The 21801-nt window shown below is 37.6% G+C and overlaps 1 protein-coding gene across 2 annotated transcripts; it reads right to left on the bottom strand.

Annotated features, from left to right (window-relative positions):
• Positions 1–1212: 1212 nt before the first annotated feature.
• LOC127009191 (DDB1- and CUL4-associated factor 5-like) lies at positions 1213–21452 on the bottom strand. Of its 2 annotated transcripts, none has more exons than XM_050882016.1 (12): positions 20581–21452; positions 18542–18722; positions 16894–17033; positions 16429–16555; positions 15443–15587; positions 14406–14541; positions 12809–12927; positions 12083–12208; positions 10330–10570; positions 9004–9155; positions 7866–8017; positions 1213–6823 (listed from the first exon to the last, which is right to left on the bottom strand). In XM_050882016.1, the coding sequence occupies exons 1-12, from the start codon at positions 20807–20809 to the stop codon at positions 5812–5814; spliced, it is 2760 nt and encodes a 919-aa protein (XP_050737973.1). In that variant the 5' UTR covers positions 20810–21452; the 3' UTR covers positions 1213–5811. The 2 variants fall into 2 exon arrangements, with proteins under 2 accessions (XP_050737973.1, XP_050737972.1); XM_050882015.1 differs by having other exon boundaries at positions 12074–12208; positions 20581–21450.
• Between the last annotated feature and the right edge of the window lie 349 nt (positions 21453–21801).

Raw genomic sequence — 21801 nt, 5'->3', positions numbered from 1 at the left:
TCGGTGATTTTCAAGTCTTGCGGCGTAAGTTGAAAATCATACGTTTTTCTCCGCTTGCGATGTTTTTTTTTTATCAATGTTTGTTTTAAACAATTTGAAATATATCGTACGCGCCATATTTAAATTCATGTGAGCGTGCTGAGTAACGGTTAGTCACGGTTAGTGTGTGTGTGTGTGTGTGTGTGTGTGTGTAGGGGGGGTGGGGGGGAGGTACCTCGTGCACCCTGCTTGAGTCCGTCGGAACCATACCTGTCAAATCTTACGTTTTTTATACACAAACTTATGATGGTCTCTATAACGCAAAATCTTATGGCAAGACACCACAGTAGCTTGACAGGTATGAAAATACCAGAGGTGGGCACTGGGCAAGTGCGGTACTCAGTGCGGTAGTACCGCATCACAAAAAAAAGTACCGCCACTACCGCAAACTTTCTGAAAATACCGCACTAAAAAATCCTGCGGTACTTAGAAAACCATCGAAGACATTTGCAGCGCGGCATGCTCAGATTTTTTATTTTTTTTTTTTTTTACGGTGAATCGGACTGTCAATCGGTATCAGTCATCAGAATCATTGATTCAATCATTCCGATTTTTCAATTATTGTTCAAAATTAAATACTACATGAATAACTCAGGAGTAAATCTGTTCGTCACTCAACCCAAGGCGGCGCGCCATGACTGCCGCTGACGATGACTGTACATGGCAATGTACAACAGTACAAGCAAGCACTAACAAGATCGCCGCTCAGTCTCATGTCCCGGACAATTTTTTCTTTAATGCATAACATAGGCCATAGTACACACACACATATATATATATAATATATATATATATATATATATATATATATATATATATATATATATATATATATATATATATATATATATATATATATATATATATATATATATATATTTTTTTTTTTTTTTAACTTCATTGTACTCTCTCTCTCTCTCTCTCTCTATCTCTCTCTCTCTCTCTCTCTCTCTCTCTCTCTCTCTCTCTCTCTCTCTCTCTCTTTTCAATGTAGCCAAGATCAATATTGTTTGATTATAATAATAATAATAATAATAATAATAATAATAATAATAACAATAACAATAATAATAATAATTTATCATTATAATTATTATTATTATTATACCATAAACCTGCCCTTAAATCTGAAGAAAACTCTGAGGAGACAATCATAAATTTGAAAGAAAAACAGTCTTTCAAATACATTTATTACAACAAACATAGGCATTACTGTTATATAAATTAAGTTGCTGCTTAGAAAATAACAGTATGTATTCATTGCTACAATCGGCAGCATCGTGTTTTGCCACAGCTTTAGTACATTACTCCAACTAAATATTTTACATTAAATTGAACTATTCCATATACCTTTTTTTGTGCATCATTAAATAACATATCAGGAAATTTTGTCTTCTAAATAAACTTCATTTCAAACAGAGAAACTGACTGAGGAATGCCAGATTTATATATCAATACTTTTTATAGTTTTATTAGTCAGGCCACTAGCTACTCAATATAAAAAAGTGGCAGCCACAGAGACGATGTTCATTAAACAAGTCTTAAAACATCATATAAATTTGTTGACCCACTATACTTTATAGATGTTCATGACTTAAGAAAAGCATGAAACTAAAAACAATAAAAATATAGTATTGAAAATATGATGAGAGGTTGACTAGATGCAATGCAAAAAATTATATAATATAGTATACATGTATTTATTTTTTACATATATGATTGACCATCATTGCTGAAAAACTTATGATATTTTAATTAATTTTGTATCATAATATGATGACTAATTAAAAATAAGTCCATCAGAAGTACTGTAAATAAAAAAAGAGGTAGTGAATATCATATTTCCCAGCATTGAAGACATTCCTTTCCCAAAGTTATTTTTGAAAATTTCCTGTTAAAATTTTCAACATATTTTAATACTTGACTAATCCATGAGCTGATTTGCCTATTTTCCATAATAGATGATTTTCCATACACACCTCAATTGAATTTCATGTTGGAGTAGGATTGCAAGAATAAAGATTTAACATTACAGAGAGCCGTGAAATTGAAGACAAGGATCACCACTGAGGTGCCAGACAGCGGTTTCTATCTGTTGATTTTGCTTTCGGTTTTAACACTTTTTGTGGGTGTGCTTATATACAGATATGTAATTGCAGAATTTAATATCACTAATGGTTGAAAACCAGTTATTAGGAATACTCAGAACCTGGAGTGCTCTGGATTTTTTTTTCCCAGATTTTGGAATGCAGTGGCAGCCTGTTTTTTTTAACATAATTGATTCTGAGTGTGCGAGATCCTAAGCAGCATTTACCACTGAGATGCATGTAAAATCAATCTGTTACAGGCTACCAAAAGTAATCCCCCCAAAATTTTATTAATTTCCAAATATTATCTTTTAATCAATAAAACAATGTCATGTAATGAATATAATTTCTGAAAGAAAAATATTAATTGACCACTGGGAAACTAGAACTTTTCATTTATGAAGTTGAGTCTACTGGCACAACTGGAAGTTGCAGGAAAGAAAGGATGGAGGAGTGAGGCTGAAGTTTGGAATGGGATTCACCTTCCATGAGAACCTTAGGTAACTTTGATTGTGGTATGCTGTGGTTTCTTTCCTTTGTTGTTGATTTAGCCATACCTTACTCACTTTTAGAAATTATCTCCTTTTTCAGTTCAACTGTAACAGTGTACGAGCGACCTCATGATACCAAGCAAAATGAATGTGGTACACAAGTACCATGCTAATACATTGATGTGTTTGGTCAACTCGTGAGTGTGAATCTTGGCTTTTTAGACCCCATGTGGTGACAACATTCTCGAGAAACATAAAAAACGCGAGAACTGTTACATACCGCCACCCATCTGTCGTTAAGTCACACCCAGTAGCTAATCAATTACGGAGTTGATTTCTCATGCAGAAGTAGGATAATACTATTAACCAAAACCTTCCCACAACTGGAGTAACTAATGTTTCGCTACTAAATGGAGATAGTGGAGTTTCCTCCCTCAGACAGCAGTGATGAAGATTATAACTATGAGACAGATAGTGAATTTTTTAGAAGACTCTCCATATGAGTATGACTCAGAGAATGACCCTGAAACAGAGGTGGAGGACAGTGAAACTAGCGCATGTTATTATTAGTGCAGACACACCGTCAGCAAGTGAGGAAGAGTGGTCTTGTAAGATAACCTCATGTGAGGCATGGGAAAATGGAACTGCTGTAATGCATGGGAACAATGTTTACATTAGCAGGGGGCTGCAGCAAAGAGAGGGTCAAGCAAACTAAACTAACTTGCAAAGGGGGTAGTGTGAGAGGAGGTGATGAATGCTTAAATTGTGCCCCTATACAAGGAGAAAGGAAATAGGGATGAATGCAGCAGGAGAAAAAGTTGGAGTGTTTCAGAGAAAGTATATGAAAGGTTTGACAGAGCAATTAGATAAACTGACAAAGTGTAATTCATTGAGTGATAGGGTTGATACCCCTCAAGGGGAGTTCCCAGAGGGACCCAGGACATCAGTATTTTATTTGATTTATCTATCATGTAAATTTTTCTCACCCCTCTAAAAATAAATAATAATAGGCAGAAGAGGGGTGTTGGGAGCATGGTCTAGGAGGAAGAAAGGTAGAGGGAATAAAATTTGACTGCTACCCCTTCAATGATCCTTATCTTCATTTCAATCATCCCTGCTACACAAGAAAAGAAAGGAAGACAGAAATTTTCAGAAAGGGAATTGATGTGATAAGATTTAGGTAAGAATATTCTTTTTCTTTCTGTCCCACAACACCCTTTTCTTTGTCTAGCTGGTGTAAGATTTTGTAAGTAGTATTTCCATTTATCTTTTTCTCTGTCTGTGCTTGCTGCCTCTTCCTGAACTAAACTCTAGCTCAGGTATTTTGAATCTGAAGGCCATGGGCTGCTCTCTCTTTTAGCAGCACACCAAGCATTATAAAGCTGACAAAACTGAGAAAAGTAATCAGGCTGGGTGCTATATTACTTTACTGATTAAATGTTTCATTATTCTTTTATTTTCCTGCTTTTAGTAGTACAGCACTATACATCTGATGATGATTTAGAGCTCTGTGCATACATTAGATAGGCTTAGTAGTTTTGCAATATTTGTGTAAATGGTGATAAACTTGGGTTATGGGCAATGCATATTATTATGCATTTTTATAGAGTATGGAGACTGTATATAACCCATAAATATGAAATCTGTTTGCATTTTATGCAAACTTGCAATAATGCACCCTCACTTTACCATTATTTACAGCTCTACTTGTGTGCATAGCACTGCTTTTGCACAAGCTAAGTAGTGTTATTGTACATACAAGTACTATTGGTTTTGAGCAAAATAGTACAAAGGATTTCTTTAGTTTTGTCAGTATTATCAGTTTATCACATCTGATGTGCAACATGCTTCTATGTACTTATCTCAAACATTTTATGGCAAACTATGTTACTACTCCTTTTGGGATGCAATGCTGCTTCAGAGTTGTTCTCTTGAGGTTTACTGGTTCAGTTAGAAGCACATGAACTTTACATTATCTTTCACCAGATGCTACTGGTTTTAGTTCAGGAGCACATGAACTTTGCATTATCCTTCTCCAGATGCTGGCGACAGAAACATAGGCACCCTTCCTGCCAGTAACCAATGAGAAGCTTCCTTCCTTACTCTGCTAGGAGCTAGGGATCCAGCTTAGGCCCCTTTCACAAGGGGACATTTAGCAGTGCTGCTAAAATTATGCTCCTTTCACACAGGGACACTTACCAGCCCTTCTCAGCAGCGCTGCAGCAGCACTACTCACGCGTGACTCAATTTTAGCAGTGCTGCTGATCTTTCCAGGGAGTGTTGGAGGGGAGGGGGGAGTGTCAAATTAGCAGCGCTGCTAAAACTGAGCAGCACTGCAGTCAAACCATGCACGCGCTGCTAAAAAAAAGTGGCACGGCTGCAGCTACGTGTGAAAGGTCCCATCGAATGCCACATATCGTGACGAGCAGCACTACTTTTTGTGTCCGCCACCGGCGGCGAACCCAACCAATCAAATCTGACTGCAGCGATACTTTTTGTGATCATGTCTGCGTGTGAAAGCCTCTATTCACCTCCATTATTTACCAGCGGCAGCACTGCTAAGTGTCCACGTGTGAAACTGTGAAAGAGGCCTTAGCGATTGGACTATAGTGGATTCCAATTTGGGAGACGAAACAGCTACCATAAAAAGTAAAAGGCAGCTAGCTAGATCCTGTTGTGCACCATACACTTCATTATGGGAATGTTAAACAAAGTTGTTGCAAAATCTGATTTGCATAAAATTTTCGAGAACATAAGTCAATGTAAAACAGAGTGAGTGAGTGAGTGAATAAGTGAATGAATGAGTAAGTGAGAATGTGAGTGCACGTGTGTGTGTGTGTGTGTGTGTAAAAGATGCAGCTAAGGATTTGGAACAGTAGCATTAATGATGCTGAAAGGTGAGTGTATGCAAGCATAATAAATAACTGCTTATATTAAGCACAGATTCTTAATGAATTCTTAAAACTGCATTTCAATATCGTGCCTCTACAATGATGCAACATCTTCGATACTGGGAAATATGTTAATTACTTACAACTTACTTCATTCATCTGTAAAACTCATTGCAAAAAGCAAATTTTAGTTATTAGGCATTGCTGGTTGTATCAAAGCTGTTTAAATAAAAATGATAAATAAATAAGGCCTATTCCATAAGGCTGCAAAATTCTGAAACTTTAAGAAAACGGCAACTGCCTTCAAAGATCATCTTCAGAATGTCTTCGGTAATTTCTAACATTAAGAGCAGACATTCGCTTTTTGAATTTAAAAGACTGACCTCTTGTGCTTGAGTTCTCTGAGTTATTTGCCACATTATCCTCAGTATTTTGTCTATTTGGACTATTTTCATTTTTTTCATTTTCATTAGAAAAATCTATATTTACACAATCATGTGTGTTCTCCAAAAATGTTCCATTAATTGATTGATTTGAACCATTCTGCATGAATTTTCTGGCAGCATTGGTAGTTGGTATGTCAATAGTGCTTGGAAGATCAATGCCCGAGACAAGTGAATGGTTTTCAGTTTCAAATAAGAGAGAGCCATTTTCATCACACGAAATACTACTGATTGGGATGGCATTACTAGCAGTACTAATGCTAAGCTCACTGTTGATGTCACACATTCCATTACTATCACCAAAACTATCTTCTGATAGTGTGTTGTCATTTAGAATATTTGGAAGACAAGATGATGTACTACTGCTGCCTTCACTATTCATATTTCTTGGCTGAACTTCAGTTGTTTCAACAACAGATTTTTCTGTTTCAGAATCACTAGAATCTATTATTTCAGATATAATATGTCCATTACTTCTTTCCATCTGGTCATTCACATCACTGTCACTGTCACTCAAAGTAGTTCGTTTTCGTTTTGGAGGACACAGACCACTGTCTGTGCTACTTTCGCTATCCGAAGACCAAAGCAAACGTTTCGCATTGTCAACTTTGTCACTGTCATCTCTAGTCTGCTGTTCTGTGGTGTGATTATTTTCAGTATCACTAGCATTAGCATTTTCTTGTTCATCAGATTCTGGTTCAGAGTCTTGTTCTGTGTTATGAACCACCATGATGGTATATGGAGCCATGTATCTCCTACGATATGACATGCGTTGGCGAAAGGTTCCTCCACTTTCTGTCACAGCGCCAGGGAGTTCCCTTTGAAGTGGGCGTTCCTCACTAGAGTTTTGGCCTTCTGGGTGATATAGATATCTGTAATACAAGGAAGTAAAAGAAAGAATTCATCAGAAATAAAGCTATTAATCTGTATTCCAAGAAAGGAATTTACAAGGGGAAAGCTGTAATTTTAAAGTTTGGTATATGAAAGTAATATTTTGTGTTGCCTAAAAGTTTGACATACTTTGAGGTTACCATAATCATATGCTTGTGTAAAAGTCTAATTTGCTAAAAAAAATCAAGGTCAAGTGAGGTGGTGCTGACTTTTACCTAGATGATTCTTTTCTGAAAACTAAACACTGCTTCTCTATCATATTTTAACCTTTCAGTCAATTAAAAATCAGCATAAAAACTTAGTGTAAGGTTCTTAAACATAAAAAAATCAAGTTTTACAACAAAATAGGTTAGAGTGTTCTAGTGAACATTACACTTGTCCATGGTGCAGTGGTTAGCACGTCTAGATACAAATTCGCAGGGCCCAGGTTTGAATCCCGGCTCAGGCAGTCTAAGTGCATTCCACCCAGCTGCTCATCCTCCCTCTTGGGTTGGTCGATCAATGGGTAAAAGCAGAAACCTGGGGTAGCTTAGCTGTGGTAACTTACAGGATCAAAGGCCAATGTGACAAAGATGAGCATCAAGGCTACACACTTCTAAAGCGTATCCCCCAATTTTACCTACCTTACCACATGGTTAAATAGGTTATACTTGCAAGAAATATAGCAAGGAGAGTTATGTCATCTCTGTCATGTATAAGAAATTATGTACATGAAATATCATATGTGCTTTGCCTTACAGCTTTTAGAGAAAGGAGAGTTATTGTACCCTATTACCTGCTGCAGAGGAACAGATAACAGGGTTGTCCTCTATTTGAACTCAGCTTTTAAACTCCCCCACTGGGTAACAGGGATATCAAATAACTGAAGTGGAGAGTTCATTTAGAAATCCTTCACATGAACAAGACATTTTAATGACTCTGGTGATAGGAATAAATATCTGTAAAAAGTACACTGCCTGGATCTTGGGATAAAAACATGTTTGTTGCACAAGAAAAGTTCAACCAGAGTTAGTGATGAAATACCTTCTTTGAGTAGTAAAGGAGCGAAGAAGATGTTGAGTTTTCTTGTGATGTCTGCGAAGGTGCTTCCTTTTCCTTTTTGCCCGCTTTGCAATTCTCAGCTTAGCTCGTTTCTTGGCAATCAGGTGCATAATCCATTCACTTCCTCCAGAAGCCTGTCGTATAAAGATATAATTGTTATGAAATATTGTAAACGGAGTTATTTATGGTGTATTTAATAAAAATAAAACATTAAAAAAAATAATTCGTGTAAATATTTGTATCAGTTTTATCTATGACTAGGCACTACTTAAAACCTTTTTAGCTGAAAAATTGTCTCTGTGGTGCAGCAATTACTATACCTAACTATGAATCTGTGGGCTTGGGTTTGAACTCTGATATGGGCAGTCAGCCTGCAGCCTACCCAGCTGTTCATCCTTCCTTTTGGGATGGTCAAGAAACGGGTACCTGGGGAAACCTGGGCAAGGTACTGTGGTAACCCAGATGTTGCACTGGCCGTGTCCCAAGTTAAAGGGTTCCCACCCACCACAGGCTCAGGGACCAAACTCAAATATATATAAAAAAGCAAACCACTAGGAATTACTTTTATTGCTACCACTACTACTGTTTTCTGCCAGTTCCACTCTCTATGACTGGTATACTTTAAAAGTACTGCTTGCCCACCTACGCCTTTTAGTTGCCTTATATAACATGCAATGGAAGACAGGGACATGTATTCTTATGCTTCATGTCTCATGGACAAAGCAAAGCAAAGTTTGGGGCATATGCTAAAGTTGTGAATGGACTCAGTGCCATTATATTGACCCTTGAGCCTGCATTGGATAATAACCCATTACCCCGGGACGCAGGCCCATTGTGACATCTGGGTTACCGTAGTTTACCTTCCCTAGGTTTCTTCACGTACACATTTATCGACCACCCTGAAAGGAAGGAAAACAGCTGGGTGGACTTCATGTCGACTGTCCAGGCTAGGATTCAAATTCAGTCCCATAGATTCACAGCTAGGTGTGCTAACCTCTGCACTACAGAGGCACTAAGGGACAACATTTTTTAATGTGAAATATTATCTGCTGCACTCACAAGCTGGAATAAGCCAAAACACTTTATTTTCTAATCACTACTGCTGATCAACCATACTAACTTTATCTCTTTCTTCATCTTCATCATCATCATCATCATCATTATCATTTTTTGGTGAGCCATTGTTGGTGTGTTGTCTCTGAAGTTGATTTAACTTCTGTCGGGTTGCTTGCTGTTCATCAGAGCTCTCCTGACCTGGTCCTCCATTCGTTTCTGGACACACACACAACAGTAAAAACAAATAAGATAACTAATTGTTACTCAAAACTTCAGCTTTCCCCAACACAATCCAGTGTAGGAAATTAGAAGAAAGCATGGATAGTAATTACACCTGCCCATTCCTTCAATAACAGAAGGAAAGGATAGAGTTATTAGGATAACTTGAGATATTTATACAAAGTTTTGCCAACATAGGCCGAGTGGCCTATGACTACCCACATGCTGTCCTGAAGACCACCTATCAACCTGGACTCTAGAAGAAGCTGTACAGCGCAAGTGAAATCAAGAATGAGCTCCGGGGGGCAGCATGAGCCCATAATAATGGTGCCACAATAAACAATTGCCTGCACCCTGACGGGCTCAGGCCGACCATCAGGCCATCTTAAAAAAAAATAATAATAAATAAATAAAAATAAAAATAAATCCTTTCTTTCAGATATACAAGTTCAGCTTATGGCATTTTGGTATTATGGATGTTCATACTATATCAGCATATAAATGTCTGCAAAAAATCAGGTGGTATTTGGTTTTGTGGAAAAAGTAAATATAACTGCTGACCAACTTCCACTGACTGTCTGATAAAGTGAAATGGGCCACCAAGCCAATTTCGCTCCTGTACACCTCCCCTTTTGAGCACCGCCACCTAGGCTGTTTCATTTCTGTAGAGCCAAATCACCACTTCCAGGCAACCCTAAACCTTGACTTGGAGGATATATTACACAGGGTGATTTTCTGAGACTTTTTCTGAGTAGAAAAAAGCACATATTCTATGGAGGGAAATAAGGTAGATACAAAATCATGTGCTGCTTTGCCCTGCCCTGAAATGTAATAAGCGCCGGCCCTAAAGGTTGATTGTAAAAGTTCCTAGTCCTTGATAGGACACAGGGTGAATTTCAGACATTTTTTCTGGAAAAAAAAGTATTTAATACACTGAAAAAATAAATTAATTCTGGCACCATGTGCCATTTGACAAATGCTCCTGTGAATTAAAATTGGCATTAAGCAAATGTTTGTTAATTAAAAAGACATAGCTGATTACAAAAATTATGTGAAATAATATTAACAGTGGATAAATGTTAATGCAAATTGCACATCTGAGTCACTTGTGATCAGACACAACATATACAATGATGCAGCTTTCCTACACAAACTAAATAAAAATAATTACCGTCATCAGAATCATTATCATCTGACTGTGATGTTGCACGTGAAAAGGACGACTGTGTGGTGGTGGTGGTGGTCTCTGTGTCATCATCATTGCCTGAGCCTTGTGCATCATTGTCTATGTCATCTGAAAGGTCAGTGTTTGATGTCCATCCTTCAACTTCACGCTGCACTAGGGAGTCGAAGAAGGCCATCATGCGAGGATCCTCATCCATGCTACCATGACTATAATCATGATTCACATCCTGAAAGACGGGAGATCTCAAAAATATGATGGTTTTCATTTTCTTGAGTATGACAATCTATAAAAGGGTGAGCCAAATCTGGATGTCTCTAAAATGTTTCTCCATTAATCAACAGGGAATCTAGTCCATCTTTTTCAGTGACAAAGTATCCCTCCTTCACACTAAGGAACTATCTACCTCTAGTCAAATAGGGTTTTTAACTAGGAATTTCAGATGTGAGCTTTTATTCAAGCAGCACCAATTTTCTTAGGAATCTTTTTAATTATCCTTTTCAATAACTCAAGGATCCTGATACTGATACTTCATCCATCTATGTATCTACTGGGTCCCAAAAATAGGAGGCTCAATCCACAGGAATTCATTTAAACTTGTAGTAAGTGTTAGCCTAACAAACAGACACTACAAGTACTTGTGGGCAGGATGGCAGGTATTGCTATAGCCACAGGACACAAGTCTAAGGTGTCCATTATCTTGCTCTAGCAACCTACTGTCTCACAGTGTGTCCAATTTCGAGGATGATATATGATAGGGTGCACATGGGAAATAGATGTCGGTATCAATAATATGCAGGCACCAACGATGAATACCTTCAATTATAGTCAATTTGGAGTTTCAAATTATTAATACTGTTGCAGACAGTTGTTCTGTTCATTTAAAACATTGCAGATTATAATTATTAGAGCCTTGGTGCTGCCTTCTGTAGTAGTAGGCTACAAAAATACATAATAATAATAGTAATAATAATAACAACAATTATAATAAAAATAAAAATTTCTATTATTATTATTATTATTATTATGTATTTTCATAGTCTACTATTCGAATAACAAACTACTTTTCTTAGCAGAGGGCAACACCGGGGCTGTTTAATAATTATAATCAGCGATTTTATAAATGAACAAAACTGTCTGTAACAGTATTAATTATTTGAAACTCAAAATTTACTACAATTGACAACATTCACCATTGCTGCCTGCATATTACTGATACTGACAACTATCTCCTATCAGTAGGCTCTCATACATCATCCATGCAATCTGACACACTGTGAGGCAGCAGGTTGCCATAATGCACACCACAGACTTGTGTGCCAAGGCTAGAGAACTTTAAAAATATTGGCATAATATTTGTGGGAAATAAATAATCTAAATGAGCCAAGATCACTGTTGAGGTGCAAAACTGACAGCTGTTACAAATGCAAAGCAGAACTTAAAAAAATCCACAGTCAGACGAGAAAAACATCCCAGTGAAAAGGAGCCACATTACCCTACCCTACTCACTAACAACTATGATCACATTATTACATGATATTGATTAATTAATTTTTAAAATATTAAATACCATCTGTGCCTAACAAAAATTTAAAATATCTATGAGATTGTGATTATTTTTGTGTAAATTTAATATGCTGAGGTACAGTTAATGTAAGAAAAATATTTTGTTTATAGGAAAACTTAACTACATCCACTGTGTTACAACTCCTTGTGTGACCCCAGAACATACCCCAACTACCTGGCCACTTTCCATGACAAGTCCAATGTATTCATCATGGGTGTACACTCTTCTGGTCATAAAATTTCCCGATGAGTTTGTTCTCAAGTTGCCTTTGGATCCGGGAAGAGACAACCCACTCCAAAGCTGTGAATAGAAGTTTTAAAAAATTATGATGATAAAAATTCTTATAGTAATCTTACTAAGTTTATCAAAAATATCAGGAATGGTGATGAAAATCAGTGGTAGATTACCGTATTTCTCGTCACATAGGATGCACTTTTTTTTTTAAAAAGTAGCTTCAAAAAATCACCCTGCATTTCATACCCTGATGGTTAGGTTTTGGTAGGCCTAGGGGTTATTGTTACTGGTATGAGACCAACACCCAAAACACCTTTGACACAATAGTTCCCAGATGTCCCCAGAATGAAATATATATGTTTATAAATTATTAGATAATGATTACAAATTAAAATAATGCTAAAATATAGAATTAATATAAAGTCTGTTAGATTGTTGTCTTGATGCTGTAGATCCGTGAATGTGCAAAACCACAAATGGTGAGCTTATGAATACGGGGGGACAGGTGTACATGTGTGTACCGAGCACTTATTAAAAAAAAAGAAAAAAAAAAAAATCCAGTTATTTATCTGTCTTTTGTCACTGCCAGAGGTACAAAAAACATATCATGATCAGTTTAGCTTACAATGCACAAAGTGAATAAAATAAAACACTTTCTTAACATACCTTTACTATTTTCTCAACTCCTGAAGATGCAATGATGAAGTTTTGTGGATTGAATCTCACTTCATTGACAATGGAGCGATGACCTTTTAGCACCATGTGAGCTTCAGACACAAAATTTTCTGAAACAAAAGTATAAATATTACATTGCTTCAAAAAAGTGAACATGTATAAATGTCAAGTGGAAATATGCACAAAACTTCTGGTGGGCATATGCTTAAAACTTCCAGAGGGAATATATAAAACATACAGTAGGTATACAGTTCCCTTTTTATCGGCAGATTTAAGATTTAAGTATTTGCTGATTATTCAAGAAAAAAATAAATACTATGTAAAATATTCCTTAATGTGGTGGGGGCTCCTTGGAGCAGGCATTAATGAGATGATGATGATCCTTAATGTGCAATGTAAATTTGAAATTCCCACAACACTTATGGCAGCAGTGTTATCAAATGCTAAAGGTGGCCAATGCTGCCACTTCTGCCTCATTCCTCAGTTATGTATCATCCTAAACTGTCATTAGTATTGCTGATTTTTTAACCGTCCTCATCACATGCTTTCCACATGGCTTCTGGACATAGGTTACTCACATCAAAGCTAAACATAATTCAATAAGATGGCAAAGTGTCCAGGAGAAATAGAAAACTATTGATGTTGACAGAAAAAATAGTGCTACTGAACAATCTTAGAAGCAGTTATAAGAGGTTATAAAGGTTATAAAAATAATTAATAAGCTATAAAGGAGACAGATGGTAGGAGTGGGAGAAGGATGGTTGGTGGGACTTAGCTGACTGAGTGCATGCTCAGCCTGCCTGTACGGGAACTGAAATTCTGTTCGGGAAACATTGCATTCTTTGGAAAAGATATTCGGAAACCGATTTGTTCATGATGTGGGTCACTCGGCAACTGAGGTTCCACCATACTCTTCAAATCCATGAAACTTAAAACCATAAATGTTAAGGGATGACTGTATTTCATCTCATATAATTTGGCTCAGGGCTGCATTTATTTTTTAGTATCATAAATATTTTCAGAGATAATGAAAAATGCTAATTTCTTATAGAAACATGTAGATATTAGTTTCTATGTGTAGTAATAAGCGAGTTTGACACTCCGAACTGTATTAGTTTCCACCAAAATTGCAGAAGTCAATGTAAACAAGACATGACAAGCGACTTCATTCCTATCAAAAATGTCTTATGAACTCTCATGAATAGTGTATATATTTGGACTGTACATGTATACAGCAACCACTCTGATGAAGGCAATGGTAAATGCTGCATAAAACATTGATGTACTATCAAGCATGAGAAAAGCATCCCCATTACTACGATACATCATGCAAGTGGTATCTATTGAGAAAGGAGCAATCTGATAGCCAATAGATTTTTTCTCATTACAATCCACTCATTGTGGTACTGAATCAAAATTTGTATGATTTTTTGGGTACTTTTGAGTAAAACCTCCATTTTTCATTACTACACCCTACCCACAGCTGAAACAAAAATATCAAAGTTTTAATGTCTAAGGCAGCTTATTGTTTTCATTAAGACTTCCATTACTCATAACATGACTAAACAGTGATATACTTATCACTCACTTCCACTGTTGCTCTCTGGTATCTTCCACATGTAGAGGTTGAAGTCATCTGAGCCAGAGAGTACAAACTGGTCATTGTCACCAGCAAAACAACAGCTTTTCATGGTGCATGAATTGTAGTAATGTTCAGCATCAAACTGGAAAAAGATAACAAAATAGATAATAACTCCATGTGGAGGGAATGTACATAATAAATGTTTGATGTTGAGAACCTTAACTTAACATAGACTTTAAACGATTTGGAACTAAAAGTGTACAATGAAAATATATCACTTCTGATTTAATTATGCATGGAAATAATAAGTTACGTAAGTATGAGACCCCTTACTTATTATCCTCATTCTTCTGACTTTATAAAGAATGGAGACAAATACAATTTTGTAAATGCCTGACCCTCATTCAAAAAGTATTTTTCTTATGCAAGCAAAACCAAGTGCATTCTACTGAAATGAACTATTTCAAATTTTGCATCCTCCTCCTATATGGACCTATGCCATGTAACTGATTCCATGGACCTTCATCAGTATATCTCTGGAATTGTAGCCTCACTTCTCAAGCTTAGTTCATGTCAAGAGAAACATTCTACATAACCACAATCTTTTAGCCCTGTCAATGAATTAAAGAAACCATATTTAAATAACACACCAATGCAAGCAATTTTACTGTATAAAATATAATAATTATTGTTTCTTGTATCATTATGCAAAAGTAGTCATGTATAAATGTGGCTAAAACTGTGAAATATTTTAGTAATTAACAATCACCTACACTCAGGAGGGATCACAGGTTCCTTAGGTGGGGGGAAAGGGTGGTGAGCAAAGCAAGCATGTGCAAGTGGGGTAATTTTTTTTTTAAATAAGCTCTTTTAGGGGCACTTTGAAGCTGATATAGAAAACATTGTGGGGGGTATAGCCTCCCTAGTCCCCAAAGAAATTACGGCCCTGCCATGGTAAGTTATATATCCGTAACATCCATTCTACAACTAAATTTCCTCCATTTCTAAAGGTATGTCAAGGTGAAAAAATATGTTGTTATTACCTGGCAGACAGGTTTTGAGCTGTGTGTGTCATACAAAACAGGTGGTAGCCTCCTCCTTAGTGCAATAATTTGGCTGCCATTCCTGTTGAATCTGGCACATATGGAAGCTTGTGCACAATGTTTCTCCCCATAGCGTATAACAGGTCTGCAGGATAACGAAACATTACAGTTGAACTCCATAAACCTTTCCTTCCTACAGAATGTTTGTAGATGATGCAGTTTGAATATTAATGGTAATAAAGGTGAGGGCATGGTTTAAAAGAAAAAATATCTGATAATGGATTTTAAGGACTAGGCAAGAGTGCAAAGTGACAAAAGTGTGAGATCAAACCTTACAGACATAGTGGAAAGAGGTGAGGTGAATGAGACTGATCAAATGGATACTTTGAAAATACAAAAGGCTTGAACAAGGATAGGCTGAAATTGTTATAAAGGTGAAATAGGAGAAATACAATAAAAGTATCTTATAAAGGCAACTGATGTATGGGTGTGGAATGAGTGCCAGATTATAAGACCCAAGCAGTTGAAATGTTACACAAGAGTATGGATGGTGAAGCTTGAGACATGTGAGGAAGGGCAGGAAAGTCTGGTAAAGATGAAGTCATGAAAGGTCTAATGGGAGACATGGTGAAGTGTTACATTTTACAAAGCATGTGTCTTGGAAGAGAGTAGGATGAAGATATGAACAAAAGCTATGTGAATGTAGTTACTGGATGGGAAAAGCTTCCTGTTAAATTATAGAATAAGTATTATAATGGCTGAGATAGAGGGCAGGAGGGAAAGAAAATGGATAATATTTGAAAATATGATGAAGGAAGCCAGAACACAAAAATATGCAGTGTCTCGACTGAAAACAAAAAACTATCCTCTCACATATATCACACTGAAATAAAAAAAATAATAAAAACAAGCATTACAATATAAAAGATAACACAATATATTTCATCTCCATTAAACAGGAAATTTTCATGAAAGTTCCTACTTACATCCTGGGCTGACGAATATCCCACAAGGAGACTCCTTTTCGGGAATTGGCAGTGACTAATAACGGCTCTACTGGATGGAACTGTACAGCATGGAAGGCATCATAGTACGCAGCCAGGCACACAGGATCTGGGGAAATCAATCATTCTTAATCATTAATGGCATCTCTCACGTAATTGACTGCTCTTTCGGCCACCTCTTCGGATTCTTTACAGGAGCAGCGAGTAGCGGGCTGTTTTTTAAATTGTTGTTTCCTTTTTTTTGTGCCCTTGTGCTGTCTCCTTTGCTGTATAAAAAAAAAAAAAAAGAAAAAAAAAAAGGTAAATTTATGACCAAATTGCTTTGTGATCTTCTTAATGTTAAAAAAAATTACAAAACAGAAACACAAATTCATGAACTGAAACGTCACAAAGCTTGGTGCATCAGTGCATACAGTAAGAAATTACTTGCCCTGCAAGAGCACCTACCTGTGGCAGCAGGTTCTCTCATATCATAAAGAAGAACTCGTCCATCTTCTCCAGCACTGGCAAACACAGAATCACTGGTAGGGCTCACAGACACACCATATACAGCCTCACGATGCAGAAACACATCTAATGTTTCACCCCTGAAAGCAAATATTCTTAGCATTATAAGTTAGTATCTCTAAACACAGAAATTTTGAAAGATATTTCCATATTGTCTCCATGTTATTTATTTATTTTTTACAGTAAAGGAGGCAGCTCAAAAAAAAAAAAAAAAAAAAAAGAGAGAGAGAGAGAGAGAGAGAGAGAGAGAGTAATGAGAAAAAAAGCCTGCTAATCACTGACCCTATAAAATATTTTAGATGAGTGGCTAAAAGAGAGGTCAGTTTTGAGAGAAGAAGTGTCTCAGTACTCTCTTCTTGAAAGAGTTCAAGTTGTAGGCAGGAGGAAATACAGACGAAAGAAGATTGTTCTTGAGTTTACCAGTGTTAGGGATGAAAGAATGAAGATGCTGGTTAACTTTTGCATAAGGGATGTGGACAGAGCTAGAGTAGAAAGTCAAGTGCAGCGGGGCTATGGGAGTGGGGGGAGGCATTAAGTTAGCAAGTTCAGAAGAGCAGTCAACAAGAAAATATCAATCAATAAAAGATAGAAAGAGAGGCAACATGGCAACGAAATTTATGAGGTAGAAGACTGTGCTGTTTTGTTTTTTCTACTTGTATGGTTTTTGTCTCCTGGATTTCTAATGATTTAATTTTTGTACATTGAAGAAATTTTCAAAAAAGCTGAACTGGAGAAATAAGGGAATCAGAATAGGAAAGGAGTACACCTGTCTCCCTTTATTTGCAAGGGTTAGGGGGCATGGACCCCTGTTAATACAAAATTTCTGTGAATGTTTGGTGCACTCCCCCCAAAACCCCATAGACCTGCAAAAGAACACTGAGAGCATCTTTAAACAATAAAATTTCTACAGTGAGGTCACTATTTAATTTCCGATAACTGATAGGATTTTCAGCACTATCAATCCATAAATTTTTATTTTGGGAGAGCAATTCCCATGAAGTGAAGGGTTTGAATTAGAACCTGATTCCCATCATGACATATGGGTGAGGAAAATGAACATTTACCAAGCCTCTGTAAAATAAACTGAAATGTACTCAAAGATGGATGGAGAGATAAGTGCTGGGAATCACTATAATGGGTAAGAGATATTATTAATAAATAAGAAAAATGATGAAAGAAAATGACAATGAAAGCAACTGAAATCCAGGAATTGCAACGATCAGGACACATATGGGAGACAGCAACAGGTAGACAAAAAAAGTGACAGACTGGGAAATAACTGATCTAAAAAGACTCAAGGGGTAACCATTCAGAGCATGTCAAATCAATCAGTATGGGCATCAGTGTGGTGTGATGAAATTAAGAAGCTTACTAGACATTTACATTAAAATTGGAAACTAGAGGCACACTACAGAAACAAATGGAAATGTTTGGGAGACCTACATCATGCTGATACAGGTCATACAGGCTGCTGCTGCTGATGATATATAAGCATTATAACCAACTCTCGAGACTTTGTACACCCTACTCTTCATAAAAATAAAATACATGCAACCCATTTTTTAGTATAATATAACAGCATAATTACGTTTTCAAGTCATGTACAATAACTTGTTCATCATTTCCAGCTGAAAATATTCTTGTATTGCTTGAATCAAAACTGAGGCAGAAGATGTTGCTATTGTGTTCCCCCTTCATGATGCGTGGAGAGTGACTCCCAGACAAGGCACCATCCACATTCCACAGCAGGACTCGACGGTCATCACCACCTAGAATAAGAGAGCAATTAGCAGCTGCAAAGTATGATTATGGGATGCTAGAAAAAAATCCCACTGTATTATTATTATGAGGCCAGTGAAAACTTTTGATTCTCTCTCTCTCTCTCTCTCTCTCTCTCTTCCCCCCCCCCCACCACCACCAGAGTGTCTCGTGTTGCACTACATCAAACGCCTTTTTGAGATCGACATAGGCTACAACCACTCCCTGTCGGAACTCACTTCACTGCTCCACCAGTATGCAAAGTGCTGGGATACGGTCAGTTGTTGGCTTACCAGGTGTGAACCCCGACTGTTCAGGTCTCTGCTGGTTCAGCAGCTGGTTGCAACAAGCCTATAATCAGTTGCAAAGAACTCAGAACTCCAGAAAACCCTCCAATTCTGAAGGATCCTCTAATGAGTACTTACAAGGATGTGGTGAATCTACAAAGTTACCCTTCCAGCATTACGTACTATACTAAGTCCAGTGGTGCAGCTCTGGTCTCTAGTACAAAGAAATTGAAATTCTTAACCTCTTGAATTTTGTAAAATTCAGGAGGAGAGAGTTGTTAATGTTCCTGGTATTGGAACCATGGAGACCAACACATAGCTTGTAGCCAACCCTGTCAGTGCTAGTAGTTGCATTGAAGTCACCCAAGACAATGAGTGTGTCCCAAAGGGGGCACTGGCCTAATATGGAGTCGAGTTTGGCGTAAAACACCTCCTTTTCCTCAGTTTCACACATCTTGATAGGAGCATACTCTGCAGCAAGAGACATGAAGCCCAGTGTGTGCTTCAGCCTCACTTTCATTGTATGCTCATCAACCAGAGTAACCTCAACCACAAATGGCTGCAGTTGGCTGGAGATACCTATAGCTATCCCCTGAAGATGGGCACCATTGTTCATGCCAGACCAGTAGCATGAGAACCACACCAGCAACACCCGAGGACACAGTAAAAAATTGAGAAAAGGAAGATGTTTGAGAGACATAAAAAAATATAGCTTCCTGCATAGAAACATAGAGGTTTGGAACAGACTAAGTGAGGATGTAGTATTGGCAAAGAGTGTGCACAACTTTAAGGAAAAGCTGGACAAATACAGATATGGAGATGGACCACACGAGTGTAAGCCCAGGCCCTGAAAACTACAACTAGGCAGCAATGATGGAAAAAAATCACATTTTCACTCTGTAATCATGTGAAGTTGCATATGGTATTTTGAGGTGGTGGACCTAAACTACAATAACACCATGTGTTATGGACTCTGGAGGACCAGTATTTTGGACTCACTCAAAAAAAGTATATTGAGTTGATATCTATGCTGGCAGACAAAGATTTGAATATTTTTGTCATATGTGCTCCTTGTCTTCTTGTATGGCTGTGAGACATGGATCCTGAAGAGTGACTTGGAGGTCTGTTCATGCCTTTGGTATCAAGTGCCTTCTCAGGATCGTGGGGTATCACTGGAATGACTTTGTGTCAAATCAGCAGCTACATGGTGAAATTGATTTGAAGCTTGTTACCAGCTTAGTCCATGAACGGCAACTCTGGCTACATGGAAATGTGGCATGCCTCAAAATGTCAATCCTGCTAACAGGGTTATTTCTGTACAAGACAAGCGTGAGTGGAAGAGACCAAGGGGACGCCCATGTAATTCATGACTAGGGCAAGCTGACTGATCCTGCCAGGATGGATTCAGGATTGATGGGGCAGCTGTGTGGGAGCTTGCTCTGTGGGACTGTTGAGAGTAGAGGTAGCAAGTGTGTGAAGTGACAAGCCCCTGGGCACATGCTCAAAGTAAGTTAGTTAGACCTAAACTTCACATTTACTAAAGATAAAAACATGTGCATACTCAACCAAGATTAATACCTACCAGATACAAGTAGATCTCCTTCATTGGAAAACTCAATTGCATTGACACAGCCATAGTGTGCATACAGATCCTTGCTGTAAAGGTTTCTGGATGCGTTCAGTCTCTGGGACAGGAAGGAGGAGGAGGCGACAGAGGGACACCAGTCAGGCCGTGCTGAATGGTACGTCCGCAGTTCCAAGTATCGAATGGAACAGCTCGACAATTCACTAATTTTTCCTGATACCTTCATTTTCACTGGGTCACTCCAACATGCTAAGATCAACGCACATATTTTCCATATAAATTCACGTGATTATTCATCAGCCAACAAAACATGGCAAGCGCTTGAACCTCTTTGGAATTAAATTTCTGAATGCGGGTTGATCTATAGATGGGTGAGATTTCATGAACGCTTTATGCATCACGTATACATTCTTAAAACCGCAGCATGGAGCGAGAGTTTCTTTAAATCCAGCAGGAGCAGTGGGTGTCAAGTGGCGGCTCAGCTGATCTTTGTTTATCTCGCGTCCAGCCTCCGCCAAGGCCACACGTTGTTGCACTCACACGCGGCAGGCACACTTTCACCTACCACTTCCTTTTCTAAGTCCTGCAAAGAGCGTGTCCGAACTAGTCACCGATTATGAGAGCCAAACAACCCAATAGCCGCAACACTCGCTATAGTTGGTGACCTTAGAAGCGTCCACTCCCAGCTGACGGGCAGACTCCTCCCCCCACTGCTGCCAATCTTCTTCTTCCTCTTCTTCTTCTTTTGAGCTGTTCCGCTTCTTTTAGGTCCTCCTTGGTACTTCTTCACACTTATATATATACTTCACTACGCCCAGTTTGTCACTTTACTGCGCACACTTATATATACTTCACTCTGCACTGAGCTCTGTTTTTCTGTTCCCTTTGATTCCACTGAGTTAATAATTTGCTCTTCTATTTTCTTTTCCTTTGTTTTCCTCACTTTTTGCATTTCTCTCTTGTTTGTTTCCACTATTTCACTTTTCTTTTTACTTCTCTTGTATTGCCGTATATGAATTATTTATATCTATACTACTGTACACGCTGAGCCATTAAATTATATATAGGAGAGTATAGTACTAGCCTGCGTTATCTCAAGCTTTAATACATATATGATTATTTTCAAAGATACCGTAATGGAGAATATGAGGGATTTGACAGATGGAAATTCATATATATAGCCTGAAGAGCAGAGTAACTACTAAATTTGATATCTTA

This window comes from Eriocheir sinensis, chromosome 40 (genome assembly GCF_024679095.1).
Source record: "Eriocheir sinensis breed Jianghai 21 chromosome 40, ASM2467909v1, whole genome shotgun sequence".
NCBI lineage: Eukaryota > Metazoa > Arthropoda > Malacostraca > Decapoda > Varunidae > Eriocheir > Eriocheir sinensis.
Note: the sequence above shows the minus strand (reverse complement) of the source record. Positions and strands in the feature narration are given on the sequence as shown.

Excerpts from the sequence above, each read along its gene's own strand:
- LOC127009191 (XM_050882015.1), bottom strand. The coding sequence starts at position 20,809 with ATGAAGGTATCAGGAAAAATTAGTGAATTGTCGAGCTGTTCCATTCGA. Across the intron at positions 18,723-20,580 it reads AGGAGATCTACTTGTATCTG|GTGGTGATGACCGTCGAGTC; the intron begins GTAGGTATTAAT and ends CTCTTATTCTAG. Across the intron at positions 16,556-16,893 it reads GAGAGAACCTGCTGCCACAG|ATCCTGTGTGCCTGGCTGCG; the intron begins GTAGGTGCTCTT and ends TGATTTCCCCAG.